This window comes from Melozone crissalis, unplaced genomic scaffold (genome assembly GCF_028551555.1).
Source record: "Melozone crissalis strain CALT ecotype California unplaced genomic scaffold, PUWL_Pcris_2 ptg000079l_1, whole genome shotgun sequence".
NCBI lineage: Eukaryota > Metazoa > Chordata > Aves > Passeriformes > Passerellidae > Melozone > Melozone crissalis.
The window spans coordinates 4,440,322-4,457,911 of NW_026535856.1; the positions used below are offsets into that span (position 1 = coordinate 4,440,322).

General features: G+C 53.0%; 3 gene segments (V, D, J or C); 1 reads left to right on the top strand and 2 right to left on the bottom strand.

Moving 5' to 3' along the window:
• LOC128946275 (immunoglobulin heavy variable 3-23-like) overlaps positions 1–12,280 on the top strand; it is a 36,832-nt gene extending 24,552 nt beyond the window's left edge. Inside the window, 4 exon segments of the V gene segment in view lie at positions 5,076–5,149; positions 10,827–10,943; positions 12,060–12,131; positions 12,275–12,280. Coding sequence covers positions 5,076–5,149; positions 10,827–10,943; positions 12,060–12,131; positions 12,275–12,280 — 269 coding nt within the window.
• A 749-nt stretch (positions 12,281–13,029) lies between these two features.
• LOC128946276 (Ig heavy chain V region 6.96-like) lies at positions 13,030–14,396 on the bottom strand (the record flags this gene model as incomplete). The annotated part of the segment is given in 2 exon segments: positions 13,030–13,196; positions 14,078–14,396. Coding segments are annotated over 2 exon segments (486 nt in total), but the record flags the coding sequence as incomplete, so codon positions are not given.
• A 1,253-nt stretch (positions 14,397–15,649) lies between these two features.
• On the bottom strand, positions 15,650–16,057 carry LOC128946277 (Ig heavy chain V region 6.96-like; the record flags this gene model as incomplete). The annotated part of the segment is given in 1 exon segment: positions 15,650–16,057. A coding segment is annotated over 1 exon segment (408 nt), but the record flags the coding sequence as incomplete, so codon positions are not given.
• Positions 16,058–17,590: the final 1,533 nt, after the last annotated feature.

The window sequence follows — 17,590 nt, forward strand, 5'->3', positions numbered from 1 at the left end:
AAATATTGTATATTTAATTTTGAGTATAAAGATAAGTGACCGCCCCGGGGGCTCGCAGTGTGCACGTGGCTGGCTTGCTGTGCGGACCTCTGTCGGGCCGAGAGGAAATCTTTTAGATAAACAACCAATAAACACCGAAGTCCGAGAAAGACTTGAGGCCTCTTTTCATCCTTTGAAGCCCGGGCTGCCCAAGGCCATCCCCGAGCCTTTCCAAGCCATAAAACAGCCGAGAAAAGGGACACACCACGTCCAACCTGGTCCCTGAGCAAAGACAACCCCACGAATGGGTTTGTCCGTACTCGAGGCAGAATCGATCCACGCAGTCTTCCCTAACAAATCTCTGACATGAACCACCGGTGTGGGATCTCAGCGCCTCAGGACTGAGGTGCAGAGTGACCGAGACCACCCTTGGGGGGGCTCGGGGGTCCTGGAATGTCGCCAGAAGCGTCTGGTGGCTGGACTTTGATCCTGCACGGGAGACGACACCTGTATGAGGACGGGAGGATTTCACCGGGGTAAATGGTGAAGGGATGAGTTAATTAGAGTGTAAAACACAGGGTTTAGGATTTCTGTACAGGGGGGTCTAGAGAAGTAAGATGGAGGAATTGGGGCGTGTCCTGTCCTTCTTCTTCTTCTTCTTCTTCTTGGCCTCCATCTTCTGTGGTGGCGGTGGCACATTGGGATTGGTTATTACTAAAAGTGCACCGGTCAATAAGGGTGAAAGGTATTGGAAAGAATAGGTAAATATTGTATACGTAATTTTGAGTATAAAGATAAGTGACCGCCCCGGGGGCTCGCGGTGTGCACCTGTATGAGGAGGGGAGGATTTCACGGGGATAAATGGTGAAGGGATAAGTTAATTAGAGTAGTGTGCACCTGTATGAGGATGGGAGGATTTCACGGGGATAAATGGTGAAGGGATAAGTTAATTAGAGTAGTGTGCACCTGTATGAGAATGGGAGGATTTGAGTAATTTTGAGTATAAAGATAAGTGACCGCCCCGGGGGCTCGCGGTGTGCACGTGGCCGGCTTGCTGTGCGGACCTCTGTCGGGCAGAGAGAAAAATCTTTTAGATAAACAACCAATAAACACTGAAGTCCGAGAAAGACCTGAAGCCTCTTCTCGTCCTTTGGAGCGCGGGCTGCCCAAGGCCATCCCCGAGCCTTTCCAGGCCATAAAACAGCCGAGGAAGGGACAACTGGGACTTTGTCTCCTTCTATTCCATCCAGGGACTCAGACTGGGCAGGACCTGCTCGGTTGGTGGAACCTCGGGTGTTGACTAACCAGGCGGCCTTTGCCAAATGCTGCTCCCAATTCTTGAAAGATCCCCCACCCAAAGCTTTTAGTAATCCATTGTACCTCTCCACTTTCCCTGCAGCTGGTGCGTGGTAGGGGATATGGTACACCCACTCAATGCCATGTTCCCTAGCCCAGGTGTTGGTAAGGCTGTTCTTGAAATGAGTCCCGTTGTCCGACTCGATCCTCTCAGGGGCGCCATGTCTCCACGGAACTCGCTTTTCCAGGCCCGGGATGGTGTTCCGGGCTGTGGCATTGTTGGAAAAGAAAATGAAATTTAGCAAAATGCGTAGTTATAGTTTAGTTATGAGTTGTGTGTGAATCGGTTCGTTAAAAGCAGTTTTGTAGCCGTTGATAGTGTGTGTGTGTTGGGTTTTGTGTGTGACCTAGCAGGTAGTCTTAGGAATTTAATAAATATTTGAACTAGTGCAGGAACTCTTAGGAATTTAATAAATATTTTAACTAGTGCAGGAACTCTTAGGAATTTAATAAATGATTAAACTAGTGCAGGAAATCTTAGGAATTTAATAAATATTTAAACTAGTGCAGGAAATCTTAGGAATTTAATAAATATTTGAACTAGTGCAGGAACTCTTAGGGATTTAATAAATATTTAAACTAGTGCAGGTAGTCTTAGGAATTTAATAAATATTTAAACTAGTGCAGGAAATCTTAGGGATTTAATAAATATTTAAACTGGTGCAGGAAAGTAAGAATGCTAACCTGTCTGGGGGCAGCGTACAATGCTCTTAGAATGAGATAAGCAGAAGATTTATGATTTTGTTTGTGAACTAAGGAATGTATCGCAAGGGGACTGTGGCTACGCAAGGGGAAGGGGAACTGTTTCTTGGAGACCCTGCTGTGAATCGCATGTATAAAAGGGAAGCACCCATATGTGAAATCGGGGGCTCGGGTTTTTGGGACGTGAGTCCCCCAGTTCCCCGAGCCCTTAATAAAGCACCCACAAAACTTGTCCGAGTTTTGTGTCATTTACCAATCGGGCTGCAGCATGAGACACAGGGTGGGTTTCCAACCATCCGGTGGCGGCTTCCACCATGGTCAGCACGTAGCGCTTGCCCTGGTGTTGCGGTGTGCTGTAATGTCCCATTTTAGACTTCCAAGTCACCTCCCAGGTGTGCCTGTACCTCTCTCCCTTCCCCCTCGCCCCCTTGCTGAGTGAGTCCTGTCAATCAGGCTTAACATTCCAGCAAGGCGTCGTGTGGTTGGTCAAGTTCAAAGGATGCCCCTCAGGCCTGGGGGTCATTGGCCTGTCTAGGTGTCATCCCCCCCCTGAGACCCCGCCCCTCTCACCTGGTTGGGTGGCTCACCTGTTCCCTCCCCTTCCCCTGTCCCTGAGCTTACAAAGGTAATCAGTCCATGCAGTCGTGATTCTGTTGGAGCAGTTGCCCCCGTTCAGACCTCTGTAACCATGGAATAAACCTCTGGACATCAAACCCTCCAGCAGAATCCATCTCCTTTTTCTCTTCACCATCGCCTGAAGCTCTTCCTCCTGAGGTAAACGGAGTTCCTGACAAGCCTGGACTTTTTCAGTGCCCAGCTGCAACCTCCAGCAGCCAAGGTATCTCTGGGGTGATAGACACCACGGCTGCTGCCTTTGGCCCAGCAGCAAGGGACAGACTGGCCCAGGCACTAACTGGTAATATTGGGATTCGTATTCCAATACCCTGGCGTGTCTGGGGCAGTGTGATGGAGTCAATCTGCCAGGCCTCCCCATACTTGTACTTGGACCACCGCCCACCGTAGCGCAGGGGCTTCACTCGCTCGGCCTGCTTGATGGCAGCACACGTCTCACAGTCATGGATAACCTGAGCAATGCTGTCCATGGTTAGACCCACCCCTCGGTCTTGTGCCCACTTATAGGTGGCATCTCTGCCCTGGTGGCCTGAGGCATCATGGGCCCATGGAGCTAGGAATAACTCTCCCTTATGTTCCCAATCTAGGTCTATGTTGGACACCCCTATCTTTGCAGCTTGGTCTACCTGCTCATTGTTCTGGTGCCCCTCATTGGCCCTGCTCTTGGGGATATGAGCATCGACATGGCGGACTTTCACAGGTAGCCTCCCTACCCTGGTAGCAATGTCTTTCCACTCATCAGCAGCCCAAATTGGTTTCCCTCTACGTTGCCAGTTGGCCTCTTTCCACCTCTCCAGCCATCCCCACAGAGCATTGGCTACCATCCAGGAATCAGTGTAGAGGCAGAGCTTTGGCCACTTCTCTCTCTCAGCAATGTCCAGTTGTGTCGGAGAGTGACTTAAAGAAAAGGCCATGAGACATACAATTGAGAGAAAAGTATAAGGGAAAAGTAAAGCAGTTCTCAGCCTTCTGATTTCTATAAACAACTCGACTCTCTTTATAAACAATAAAGTTCTTGGACTGTCTTCCCATAATAAGCAGAACACCGTCTCTGGGAAAAGCTGGCACCCTGGGAACAGATGCAGAAGTTTGGGAACACTGGTTCTGTTTTTGATAAACAATTGTAGGTATTCTAAAACAAAAGTAGTGGTTAGAGTTTTCTCTCTTAGCCTATCATGAACTTGGATTGCAGAATATGCATGAAGTTCGTTAACTTTGTTATTTAAGGTGACTGATTGATCAATAAACCTGAGTTCGATGCATTAAAGGATGGTCGTTCTCCCTTCATTCTCCAACACCTACCCTGGTAGCGATGTCTTTCCGCTCTTGAGCAGCCCAAATTGGTTTCCCTCTACATTGCCAGTTTGCCTCTTTCCACCTCTCCAGCCATCCCCACAGAGCATTGGCTACCATCCAGGAATCAGTGTAGAGGCAGAGCTTTGGCCACTTCTCTCTCTCAGCAATGTCCAGGGCCAGCTGAACAGCTTTGAGTTCAGCCAGTTGGCTCCATCCACCTTCTCCTTCGGCAGCTTGCGCAACCTGTCCTGCGGGGCTCCATACGGCTGCTTTCCACTTCCGGTTCATCCCTACGATGCGACAGGAGCCGTTGTCGAGGGATGGGCAGTTATAAGTCCAATTGTGTCAGGAACTCACGTCTTAAAAAGGAACTCGCTAGGCCGCGGCGAAATATTTAGTATGGATAACATTGCAACTGGACCAGCGAAGAGATTTTTGCTCTTATTTCCAGCACGTCAGTCTCAGAACGCAAAAAGGAGACATGAACAGCTCACTGATCCGCCCCAAAATGTCTCCTCTAAGAGGGCTCATACAGCAACACATGAAATCATCTCAGTCTGCGTTTTCAGCCAATCACACAGAGAAAACACATATTGACGAGCATTCTATCTAATCTTATAAAACACACGTAATGGTAGCTAAAACAAAGACTGGTTCATAAGAGACGAAGAACAGAGTTCTATTCATGCTAACCTTCTGAAGATATATATGAAATAACTTTGCTGCCATCTTAAAGCCAATTCTACAGAGGCCTGTTGTTGTTTGTCACGTCTACTGCTTGGGAAACTGTTTTGCTTGCATGACAAACTTTTCTGCAGTGCTAACAAAACTCCAATCTAAAACCCACATACCTTTCTTTAACCACTTCTTAAAAATCCTCTAACCTTATAAATTCCAACGACCGTCAGTGAAAAGAGCGCAGCGCGTTTCCTCCGGGAAAGCTTGGTTATACGGAGGAGCTTCTTCGGTCCGTGTCGCCGGTCTCGTTCTCCATCTGTGACGCCAAAATTTTCACCTTCGGGCCAATTTGTGATGACCTCCAAAACCCCAGGGCTGTTCAGTTTACCTGTCTCTGTTACAGTGTCTCTGTCCCTCTGGGAGCCTCTCAGGCACCCCCAGCCAGTCCCGAGTTGGCAACCCCGACGCGGCCGACGGCGGGGAGACGCTGTCCCAAGCCCCAAGGGTATGGTGGTCACCTTTGCAGCAGGAGAGACGCCAGAGACATGGTGTCCTGGTTTAGGGCAGATTTGTTAAAGGATCTTGAAAGGAGGGGGCCCCTCCAGAAAGCAAAACCCACACGGCCCCTCCGCCCAACCGGTTCGGGAAAAAATTCCTTGGAGAGAGGTGAAAAGAACCTGTTTATTTCAGGCGCAGCACCCCCCCGCAAGCAAAATGAACAATACCCGATGACACCGCTCTGAGAAAGATGGCAAAATCAGAAAGTCTCTTTCGGGGGTGGTCGCTCTGTTCTCAGTCCCTCCGGCGCTGGGCCAGCTGCTGCAGCCGAACCTTCGGTGTTCCCAGGTCCCAGTGCGGAGCAGGTTCGAGATGGTCACAGGAACAGGAGAGGAGAAACAGTCCGGGAAGGGATTTGGACTGTTTAGCTGAACCAGCTAATGAGCAGAAGCAGAAGCGAGAGCAGAAAAGGGGGCGAGCAAAGCAGCAAGCTGAAAGCAAGAAGTGAAAACAGCCGCAAGTACTGCTCGTCTCTGTGTCCCTGATAAGAGAAACCCAAACAAAACTTCCACTCTTCAGAGCCGCTCTTGAAGGCACAGAACAGATGGATGGGGATACGAGCATCGTGACGTCACCCCAGGACAATCTGAAAATGAGGGCCCCCCTCCAGAAAGCAAAACCCACACGGCCCCACCGCCCAACCGGTGCGGGAAAAAATTCCTCGGAGAGAGGTGGAAAGAACCTGTTTATTTCAGGCACAGCACCCCCCAGCACACAAAATGAACAATACCCGATGACACTGTGTCGCAGACGCTTTTCCACAGAAATCCTTTCTTTCAGATTTCTGCATTTTCTGGGAAGCTGAGGGCCCCCAGAAAGAGAATGTAAACAATTGTTATCAGCTGCTGTGAAATGCAATGGGATGCACCTGTGATTGGCTCATGTTCCCGTGTTTATAATTAATGGCCAATCACAGGAGCAAGCTGGGGACAGAGTCCCTGGACACAACTTTGTTATGTTTTCTTTCTTGCTATTCTTAGCTTAGCAAGCATCTGCAAACCTCCCTTTTTATTCTTTTTAGTACAGTCATAATGTATTATGTATCACATATCAATAAATCCAGCCTTCCGATCAAGAAACAAGATTCTCGTCTTTCTCTCGCCGTGGAGACCTTCAACAGGTTCGCTGTAATAACGCCGCTCTGAGAAAGATGACAAAATTGGAAAGTCTCTTCTGGGGGTAGTCGCTCTGTTCTCAGTCCCTCCGGCGCTGGGGCAGCTGCTGCAGCCGAACCTTCGGTGTTCCCGGGTCCCAGTGCGGAGCAGGTTCGATGTGGAGAGTTTAGTTCAAGAATCGCTTAAAGAAAAAGGCCATGAGAGATACGATTGAGAGAAAAGTAAAAGGGAAAAGTAAAGCAGTTCCTAACGCAGTTCTCAGCCTTCTGATTTCTATAAACAATTCGACTCTCTTTATAAACAATAAAGTTCTCAGGCGGTCTTCCCATAACAAGCAGAAGACCTGCTCTGGGAAAAGCTGGCACCCTGGGAACCGATGTGGAAGTTTTGGGAACCCTTCATATCACAGTGGGAACGTTGGTTCTGTTTTTAATAAACAATTGTAGGTATTCTAAAACAAAAGGAGTGGTTAGAGTTTTCTCTGTCAGCCTATCATGAACTTGGATTACAGAATACGCATGAAATTCGTTAACACTGTTATTTAAGGGGATTGATTGATCAATAAATCGGAGTTCGATGCATCAATCGGATGGTCCTTCTCCCTTCACTTCAATAGTTCGAGATGGTCACAGGAACAGGAGAGGAGAAACAGTCCAGGAAGGAATTTGGACTGTTTAGCTGAACTAGCTAATAAGCAGAAGCAAAAGCGAGAGCAGAAAAGGGAGCATGCAAAGCAGCAAGCTGAAAGCAAGAAGTGAAAAACAGCCCCAAGTACTGCTCGTCTCTGTGTCCCTGATAAGAGAAACCCAAACAAAACTTCCACTCTTCAGAGCCGCTCTTAAAGGCACAGAACAGATGAATGGGGATATGAGCATCATCACGTCACCCCAGGACACCTGCGAAAGTCCGCCATGCAGATGCCCATGCCCCCAAGAGCAGGGCCAATGAGGAGCAGCAGAACCATGAGCAGGTGGACCAAGCCGCAAAGATAGGGGTGTCCAACATGGACTGAAGAAGCTCCTCCATATAACCAAGTTTTCCCAGAGGAATTGTGCTACGCTCTTTTCACCGACGGTTCCTGTCGCATCGTAGGGATGAACCAGAAGTGGAAAGCAGCCATATGGAGCCCCGCAGGACAGGTTGCACAAGCTGCCGAAGGAGAAGGTGGATCGAGCCAACTTGCTGAACTCAAAGCTGTTCAACTGGCCCTGGACATTGCTGAGAGAGAGAAGTGGCCAAAGCTCTGCCTCTACACTGATTCCTGGATGGTAGCCAATGCTCTGTGGGGATGGCTGGAGAGGTGGAAAGAGGCCAACTGGCAACGTAGAGCGAAAACCAATTTGGGCTGCTGATGAGTGGAAAGACATTGCTACCAGGGTAGGGAGGCTACCTGTGAAAGTCTGCCATGTAGATGCCCATGTACCCAAGAATAGGGCCAATGAGGAGCACCAGAACAATGAGCAGGTAGACCAAGCTGCAAAGATAGGGGTGTCCAACATAGACCTAGAGTGGGAACATAAGGGACAGTTATTCCTAGCTAGATGGGCCCATGATGCCTCAGGCCACCAGGGCAGAGATGCCACCTATAAATGGGCACGAGACCGAGCGGTGGATCTAACCATGGACAGTATTTCTCAGGTTATCCATGACTGTGAGACGTGTGCTGCCATCAAGCAGGCCGAGCGAGTGAAGCCTCTGTGGTACGGTGGGTGGTGGTCCAAGTACAAGTATGGGGAGGCCTGGCAGATTGACTCCAACACACTGCCCCAGACACGCCAGGGCAAGCGCTACGTGCTGACCATGGTGGAAACCACCACTGGATGGTTGGAAACCTACCCTGTGTCTCATGCCACAGCCCGGAACACCATCCTGGGCCTGGAAAAGCAAGTCCTGTGGAGACATGGCACCCCTGAGAGGATCGAGTCAGACAACGGGACTCATTTCAAGAACAGCCTTATCAACACCTGAGCTAGGGAACATGGCATTGAGTGGGTGTACCATATCCCCTACCATGCACCAGCTGCAGGGAAAGTGGAGAGGTACAATGGACTACTAAAAACCCAGTTGAAAGCCTTGGGTGGGGGATCTTTCAAGAATTGGGAGCAGCATTTATCAAAGGCCACCTGGTTAGTCAACACCCGAGGTTCCACCAGCCGAGCAGGTCCTGCCCAGTCTGAGTCCCTGAATGTAATAGAAGGAGACAAAGTCCCAGTGGTACATATCAGAGGTTTGTTAGGGAAGACTGTGTGGATCAACTCTGCCTCGAGTAGAGACAAACCCATTCGTGGGGTTGTCTTTGCTCAGGGACCAGGTTGCACGTGGTGGATAATGCAAAGAGATGGAACAACACGATGTGTACCTCAGGGAGATCTGATTGTGGGGTAAGAATGATGTGCAATATCACTGTTCATTGGATGTTACTGCCATTGTCTGTACATTAAACCATACAGACATGAGATAGAAGGAAATGTGTAAGAGTTGAAGGTCTGGGCAAGTGGAAGATGGAGAAGGAAATGTGTAAGTGTCGAAGGTCTGAGCAAGTGATAGATGGAGCTTAAAGTTACTAAAGTGAAAAGGGGGAATCCTGCAGCTCTGTAATATAGGGCCTGGATTCAGTGGTCCAGTGTGGGGATGTGATGAAGGCATGATGGGTATTGCTTGTAATTTTGGGGAAACAGATGGAAATTTTGTATGAATAATGCATGATGTGTTGTAGTATGTTGATGATATGGGGATAACGGGTGGAATGTCCTGGGGTGACGTTATGATGCTTGTATCCCCATTCATCTGTTCTGTGCCTTTAAGACTGGCTCTGAAAAGTGGAAGTTTGTTTGGGTTTCCCTTATCAGGGACACGGAGACAAGGCAGTACATAGGGCTGCTTTTCCCCTTCTAGTTGGCAGCTTGTTGCTTTTGCTTGCTTGCTTTTCTGCTCTTGCTTCTGCTCTCACTTTTGCTTCTGCTTATTAGCTAGTTTAGCTAAACAGTCCAAATTCCTTCCCGGACTGTTTCTTCTCTCCTGTTCCTGTGACCATCTCGAACCTGCTCCGGACTGGGACCCGGGAACACCAAAGGTTTGGCTGCAGCAGCTGGCCCAGCGCCGGAGGGACTGAGAACAGAGCAACCACCCCCGAAAGAGACTTTCTGATTTTGTCATCTTTCTCAGAGCGGTGTCAGCTGGTATTGTTCATTTTGTGTGCGGGGGGTGCTGTGCCAGTCAAATAAACAGGTTCTTACCACTTCTGTCCGAGGAATTTTTTCCCGAACCGGTTGGGCGGAGGAGCCGTGTGGGTTTTGCTTCCTGGAGGGGCCCTCCTTTGCAGATTCTTTAACAAATTTGCCCTAAACCAGTACAGAGGCTCATCCGGCTGGTTCTAATTTTGGTCCCATCCCCATCCCTGTTGCCCAGGTCCTTCCCTCCTACCCTTGACACCATTGTTGACGCCCACACACCCAAATCTGGACCATTTTTCCCAAATCTTGACCATTTGAACCCAGGGTTGAGAGCCTTGATTGAGCCTTGGAGCCAAGAGCTGAGGTGTGGCGCCAAGAGCCGAGATTTGGGGCAGAACCAGCTGAGTTTGGAGCCAATGGTCACAAGTAGACCCCGCTGAGATCTGGGGCACAAAGGGCAGGGTTTTGGGGATGAACCTTTGAGAATTATTTAAAATTATGAAAGCACCATGGAAATGAGTGGGGTGAGACAATGATGGGGAGATTGGGGAAAATGGTCAAGATTTGTGGCCAAAGCTAAAGATTTGGGGGTAGAATGTGGGGTTTTGGGGTGTTTGTGGGCACAGTATCGAGGAGGGGCCACCACTGGCATCGTCATCATAACCAGCATCAATATTAGGACCACAACCACTGCTGTAACATTTGGCGCAGAAATAGGATTCGGAATCCTCGTCCTTGAGGTTGTTCATGGTCAGCGTCACCAAGCTCTGCCCGTTGTCCCTGGAGATCGTGACCGGCCCTTGACTGAATCCGCGTAGGTGGAGTTTCCACCATCGTTGCTGATCCACGCGACCCTCTCAAGCCCCTGCCCAGGTCTCTGGCGCACCCAGTTCATGTCGTAGCTCCTGAAACTGAACCTGGACCCTCAGCAGAGAAGGCGCAGGGATCCCCCGGGGGGCTGGAGGTCCCCCCCCGCACTCCAGAAGGGTCCCGGCCACCCGGAGCCCTGTGGGAAAAAGGGGAGAGGATGGAAATTAAAAGTCTGATTGGTCAAGGGCCTCCAAGTGGGTTTGGACAGCTGAAAAAAGGGGCAGGACCCACCAGGGAAGAGGATGATGAACTCCAAGGGTCCCAATTTGGGGCCAAGAGTCAGGATTTGTGTCAAGGGTTGAGCTTTGGCCTCATCCCCATCTCCCCTTTGTCCCGCAGTGCTCTGGGTGGCCGTGACCCTGCTGGAGTGCGGGGGGACCTCCAGCCCCCCGGGGGGTCCCTGCGCCTCCTCTGCCGAGGGTCCGAGTTCAGTTTTGGAAATGTCGACATGAGCTGGGTCCACCAGAGACCCGGGCAGGGGCTGGAAGGGGTTGGAGTGGTCAACAAGGGTGGTTCCAGCACCTTCTACGCACCATCGTTCAAGGGCCGGGTCGCGATCTCCAGGGACCACGGGCAGAGCTCGGTGACGCTGACCATGACCAACCTCAAGGACGAGGATTACGGATCCTATTTCTGTGTGAAACATGCTGCTGGGAGTTCGGGTACTCTTACTGGGTTTGGTGTTGTTGATACTGACCCTGATCTCATCTCTGTGTCCCCACCCATTCCCAAAACCCCAATCCCTGACCCCGTGTCCCAACCCTGGAGTGGCTCTGCCCAAAATTCTCACACTGATTTTGGCTACAAGGTTCAAACAAACCTTAAACCTTGGCCTGAAATATCCGCATTCAGTATAAAGTTTTTGGGCACACAGAGGAGATTCGAAGTCTGGAGGTATGGTTGGGGGTCAGTAGATGAGAACTGGGATCAAGGCAGAGCAAGTTTGGGATCACTGGTCAGGGGCTGGGGACGGGTGGGGACTTCAACAAGGGAGTAGGGCTGCTCTGTTGTCATTGTCACCATGGCCAGCACTGTTACCTCAACTGCCATCAGCAGATCTGGTGCAGAAATAGGATCCGGAATCCTCGTCCCTGCGGTTGTTCATGGTCAGCGTCACTGAGCTCTGCTTGTTGTCCCTGGAGATCGTGATCCGGCCCTTGACCGATGGCGCATAGAATGTGCTGCCACCAGTGCTGATCCCCGCGAGCCCCTCCAGCCCCTGCCCAGGTCTCTGATGGACCCAGCTTATGGACTGACTCCCAAAATCAAACCCAGAGGCGCAGCACAGCAAAGTCAGGGACCCCCCGGGGGGCTGGAGGTGCCCCCCGCACTCCAGCAGGGTCACGGCCACCCGGAGCCCTGCGGGAAAAAGGGGAGATGGGCATGAGGCCAAAGCTCAACCCTTGACCCAAATCCTGACTCTTGGCCCCGAACTGGGACCCTTTGTCATTCTCTTCCTGATCCTGGTCACCCTCCAGAATGGATCCTTTACAATTTTTCAACTGGACAGGATGACTTGGGGACTCTCAACCAATCAGGTTTCTCATCCCCATCTCCCCTTTGTCCCGCAGGGCTCCGGGCGGCCGTGACCCTGCTGGAGTGCGGGGGGGACATCCAGCCCCCCGGGGGGTCCCTGTGCCTCCTCTGCCGAGGGTCCGGGTTTGATTTCGTGAGTTTCTCCATGTTCTGGATGCGCCAGAGACGCGGGCAGGCTTTGGAATACGTCGCAAGCATCTACTACAATGGTGCCAACACATACTACGCGCCATCGGTGCAGGGCCGGTTCAGGATCTCCAGGGACAACGGGCAGAGTTCGATGATGCTGACCATGAACAACCTCAAGGACAAGGATTCTGCCGTTTATTTCTGCGCCAAACGTAGCAGTAATGCTTATGGTTCTGCTGGTCCTGCTAGTATTGACAATTCCTGCAGTAGCCCCAGGCCCATTGCAGTCCCACATACCCACAATCGCCAGAGATCTTTCCCTGACTCCCGGCTCTGTTACTCAAATCTTCACCTGTTCCTTCCACACCCTGCCTCTGCTGCCCCAACTCTCGGCTTTCCCCCAGTTTTGCCCATTTCACCCAAATCTCCCCCAGCTCCCCGGGCCCTGATTGGAGGAGGCCTGAACTGGAGCCCAGGGGTGAAGGTTTGGGGCCAATGATTGAGTTTTGAGGCAGTAGCAGGGGAGGGTTTGGGTTCAGTGCTGACCATTGGTGCAAATGGGGGAGATTTGGGACAAAGGGTCAAGGGCTGAGGTTTGGGGGACAATTTGAAGGAATGGTCTGGGTTTGGGGACAGGTGAAGACACTGAGATGGGGATGGATCCACCACGGCCATCGTCACTATAAGCAGCAGCACCAGCACCATAACCACTTGTAGCACGTTTGCACAGAAATAGGATCCGGAATCGTCGTCCTTGAGGTTGTTCATGGTCAGCGTCACCGAGCTCTGCCCGTTGTCCCTGGAGATCGTGACCCGGCCCTTGAAGGATGGATTGTAGTAGGTGTTCCCACTCCTGGCGATCCCCGCGAGCCACTCCAGAGTCTGTCCAGGTCTCTGGCGCATCCACATCCTCCCAAAACTGCCCAAACTGAACCCGGACCCTCGGCAGAGGAGGCGCAGGTACCCCCCGGCGAGCTGGAGGCCCCGCCCACACTCCAGCAGGGTCACGACCACCTGGAGCTCTGCGGGACAAGCTCCCCGGCGGATCCCTGCGCCTCCTCTGCCGAGGGTCTGGGTTCAATTTCGGACAAACCAGTTTTACTTGGGTTCGCCAGAGGCCTGGACAGGGGCTGGAATGGATTGCGAGCATTGACTACGATGGAGACACCTTCTATGGGGATTCGGTGCAGGGCCGGTTCACGATCCCCAGGGGCAACGGGCAGAGCTCGGTGACGCTGACCATGAACAACCTCAAGGATGAGGATTCCGCCACCTATTTCTGTGGAAAAGCTCCAGAAGGAAAATATGCTCAAGCTGCTGTTTATGGTTTTGACCCCTTTCACATGCCTGTGTCCCCCCATGTCCCCGTTCCCCAGACCCTTCACCAATCCCCAGCCCCTGGCTCCATTCCTGTCCCCGTGTCCCAGCTCTGAACTGGCTCTGCCCCAAATCTCAGCTCCTGGCCCCAAACCTCAGCTCTTGGCCCCACGTCCCGACCACATTCCCCAAAACTGACGGGGATGTCCCAGATCCGGCCCCACCGTGTCAATCTGCCTTTGCTTTGTTTGATTGGCCACAAACCTCTTGCGGTGAGCGGCGCCATTGAGTTCTGTGTGTGCTGCCGGGGCCGTGAGCCGCCGGCACCTCCCCATTGCAACAGCCCGGTGAGGAGAGCGATAGTGGGAAACCAAACGGCTCCAGAGGGGTCCCCACAACCCCGTCCCGGTGGGGATTGGGACAGAGACCCCCGGGCGGGGATAAATCCCTCTGGGGAACCCCCAAATTCGCACGCCTGGCTTTAAACCTGTCCTGGGGGCACCGAATCCTGAGGGTTTGGCACAAAAATTGGCACCAAGGGTGAAGGGGTGGGGCCGTGAGTTGGGAATCTGTGGGGAAAATGGGGGAGATTTGGGGCAGAGCCAGTTCAGGGCTGGGACACGGGGACAGGAATGGGGTCAGGGGCTGGGGACTGGGGGAAGGGTCTGGGGAATGGGGGTAAGGGGGAAAAAGTGATTGGGATGAGGTCAAAACTACAGGCAACATTCTCACAACCAGCACGATCATCAACACAGTTGGCGCAGAAATAGGATCCGGAATCCTCGTCCTTGAGGTTTTTCATGGTCAGCGTCACCGAGCTCTGCCCGTTGTCCCTGGAGATCCTGAACCGGCCCTTGACCGATGGCGCGTAGTAGATGCTGGAACCATCTAAACTGATCCCCGCCAGCCACTCCAGCCCCTGCCCGGGTCTCTGGCGGATCCAGTACTTGGAGGAACCCCCGAAACTGAACCCAGACCCTCGGCAGTGGAGGCGCAGGGACCCTCCGGGGGCCTGGAGGCCTCCCCCCCACTCCAGCAGGGTCACGGCCGCCCGGAGCCCTGCGGGACAAAGGGGAGATGGGGATGAGGGGATGCAAAAGTCAGGTGGAGCTGTCGAATTAATTTATGGATGGATTGCAGCTAATTGTAGGGTTTAGGGAACTTTTCCATACAGGAAATTTCTGTTGGATATTTGAGGCCAGGCAAAGGGAATTTGGGGTAAAACCAGTGAAGGTTTACGAATGTGGGAGCGGCCGTGACCCTGCTGGTGTGCGGGGGGGACCTCCAGCCCCCCGGGGGGTCCCTGCGCCTCCTCTGCCGAGGGTCCAGGTTCGATGTCGGGAGTTACCCCATGTTCTGAATGCGCCAGAAACCCGGGCAGGGGCTGGAATGTGTGGCAGCGATCTGGAGTGATGGTGGCACCATATACGCCTCATCGGTGCAGGGCCGGTTCACAATCTCCAGGGACAACGGGCAGAGCTCGGTGACGCTGACCACGAACAACCTCAAGGACGAGGATTCCGCCGTTTATTTCTGTGCCAAATTTTATTCCAGTGGTTGTGGTGGTGGTGCTGCTGCTCATGGTGTTGATGGTGGTTGTGGTCCCAAGCCCTCTCCTCTCTCTTCCCACATATCTCAGAATTCTCTCATCCTTCCCCAACATCCTGGCTCTTTTTCTCACATCTCAGATATTTTCCCCCAAACTCCACCGTCACTTCCCCAATTCCAAGTTTCCCCCCAATTATGCCCATTTCTCCCCAGTCTGGCCCTTCCCCTCAGTCCCAGTGCGGAACGGGGATCGCTCCAGCGCCCTTTGCACACAAAGCTTTTTGTGCAGCCGGCGCTCTGCCGCAGCGCCCCGAGGCTGAGCTGCCCTCTGCCAAACACAGATGTTCACAATGACCAAAACCAGGAACTTTCTGTTTCCTTTCCTGCCCCGGCCGGGCCACGACAGCTGCCGGGGAGGAAGTGGGGGGAGGCTGGGGACCCCAAAATCACGGCGTCTTCTCCTCCCTCCCTCCCTCGCTCCCACCTGGGGCTTCACTTCTCCCTCAGCGGCCTCGGTGTCTGGTGCTGCTCCTTGGGGCTGGGCTGGAATCCTCTCAGCGAGCTCTGGAGAAAAAACCCTTTTTTTTTTACCCAAAAACACCTGAAAGTTAGGGGAGATGAAACTGTTGAAATTGATCTCAAGCCAAGGGCTCCAAGCTGAGAGAAGCAGATGGGTCCAAGGGTGGATTCACCTGGAACGTTCCATCGGTCAAGGGCAGGGTCACCACGGCCAGGGACAGCGGGCTGAGCTCGCTGACGCTAGCCAGGTGTGATCACAGGGTAAAAAGGTCTGGGGACAGCTGAGGACACGGGGATGGGGACAGGCCCAAAAGCACCGGCAGTGTCAGCATTTCCACTAGAAATATGCTTGGCACAGAAATGGGATCCAGAATCCTCGTCCTGGAGGCTGTTCATGGTCAGCGTCACCGAGCTCTGCCCTTTGTCCCTGGAGATTGTGAACCGGCCCTTGACTGACAGCGCGTAGAAGGTGTTGACACCATCAGCGTTGATCCCAGCAATGAATTCAGGCGCCTGCCCGGGTCTCTGGCGGATCCAGTACATTCCATAATCCCCAAAAGTGAACCCGGACCCTCTGCAGAGGAGGCGCAGGGAACCCCCGGGGGGCTGGAGTTCCCCCCCGCTCTCCAGCAGGGTCACGGCCGCCTGGAGCCCTGCGGGACAAAGGGGAGATGGGCAGAAGAAGCTGGATTGGCTGCGTACCCAAAGTGGGCACCGCCATGCCAGAAGAAGTGTGCGGGATCCACCTGGGAGGATTGGCAGGTGCTGCAGGATGAGGATGGTGAGGCCAAGTGTCCAAATTTAGGGCCAGTATCAGGATCTGCATGCAAGAATCAATATCTGGGTTGATTTTTTTCCCCATCTCCATCTCCCCTTTGTCCCGCAGGGCTCCGGGCGGCCGTGGCCCTGTTGGAGTGCGGGGAGGACCTCCAGCCCCCCGGGGGGTCCCTGACGTTGCTGTGCTGAGTGTCCAGGTTCAGTTTTGGTAGTTTTGCCCTACAATGGGTCCGACAGAGACCCAGGCAGGGGCTGGAATTCATCGCTTACATCAGCAACACTCGTGGAACCATCTAATACGTGCCGTCAGTCCAGGGTCAGTTCAGGATCTCCAGGGACAACGGGCAGAGCTCGGTGCCGCTGACCATGTACAACATCAAGGATGAGGATTCCGGATCCTACTTCTGTGCCAAAGCTGCTGCTGATGGTTGGGCTGCTCCTGATCATTTTGACCCCACCCTTATCGCTGTGTCCCCCCTGTCCCCGTTCCGCAGCCCCTTCCCCCAATCCCCAGCCCCTGACCCCATTCCTGTCCCCGTGCCCCAACCCTGCTCTGGCCCTGCCCCACATTCTCAGCTCCTGGCCCCACACCTCAGCTCGGGACCCACTCGGGGCCATTTTGGCTTCGGGGCTAGCCCTGGCCCCTCTGCCAGGATCCCTGGGCTGAACTCGCCCAACTCCACCCAAATCTGCGCTGCTGCCCCAGAGCAGCCACCACTGACACAAATCCCCAATTCTCACCCAAATCGAGGCTCCGGGCCTCAAACCCCGACCGTCAGAGCAAAGTTTTGGGTCACAAAGAGGAGATTTGGGGTCAGGAGTTGTGGTTTGGGGTCAGCGGGTGAGAACTGGGGCCGAGGCAGAGCAAGGTTGGGATCAATGGTCAAGGGCTGGGTGTGGGCTGGGGGATTGGGGGAAGGGTCTGGGCAACAGGGGCGGGGAGGGGACACGGGGATGGGGACACAACCATCATCATCACCTCAATTAGCAGCAGCACTACCAACACCTATACCAGAAGATTTCCCGCAAAAATGAATGGCGGAATCCTCGTCCTTGAGGTTGTTCATGGTCAGCGTCACCGAGCTCTTCCCGTTGTCCCTGGAGATCGTGAACCGACCATTGATTGATGGTGCGTGGTGGGTGGTGCCAACACCATTGATACTTGCAGGGTATTCCAGTGTCTTCCCAGATTTCTGGCGAATCGAGAACATTCCATAATTTCCGAAATCGAACCCGGACCCTCGGCAGAGGAGGCGTAGGGACCCCCTGGGGGGCTGGAGGTCCCCCCCGCACTCCAGAAGGGTCACGGCTGCCCGGAGCCCGGCGGGACAAAGGGTAGATGGGGATGAGGCCAAAGCTCAACATTGACCCAAATCCTGACTCTTGACCCCAAACTGGGACCTT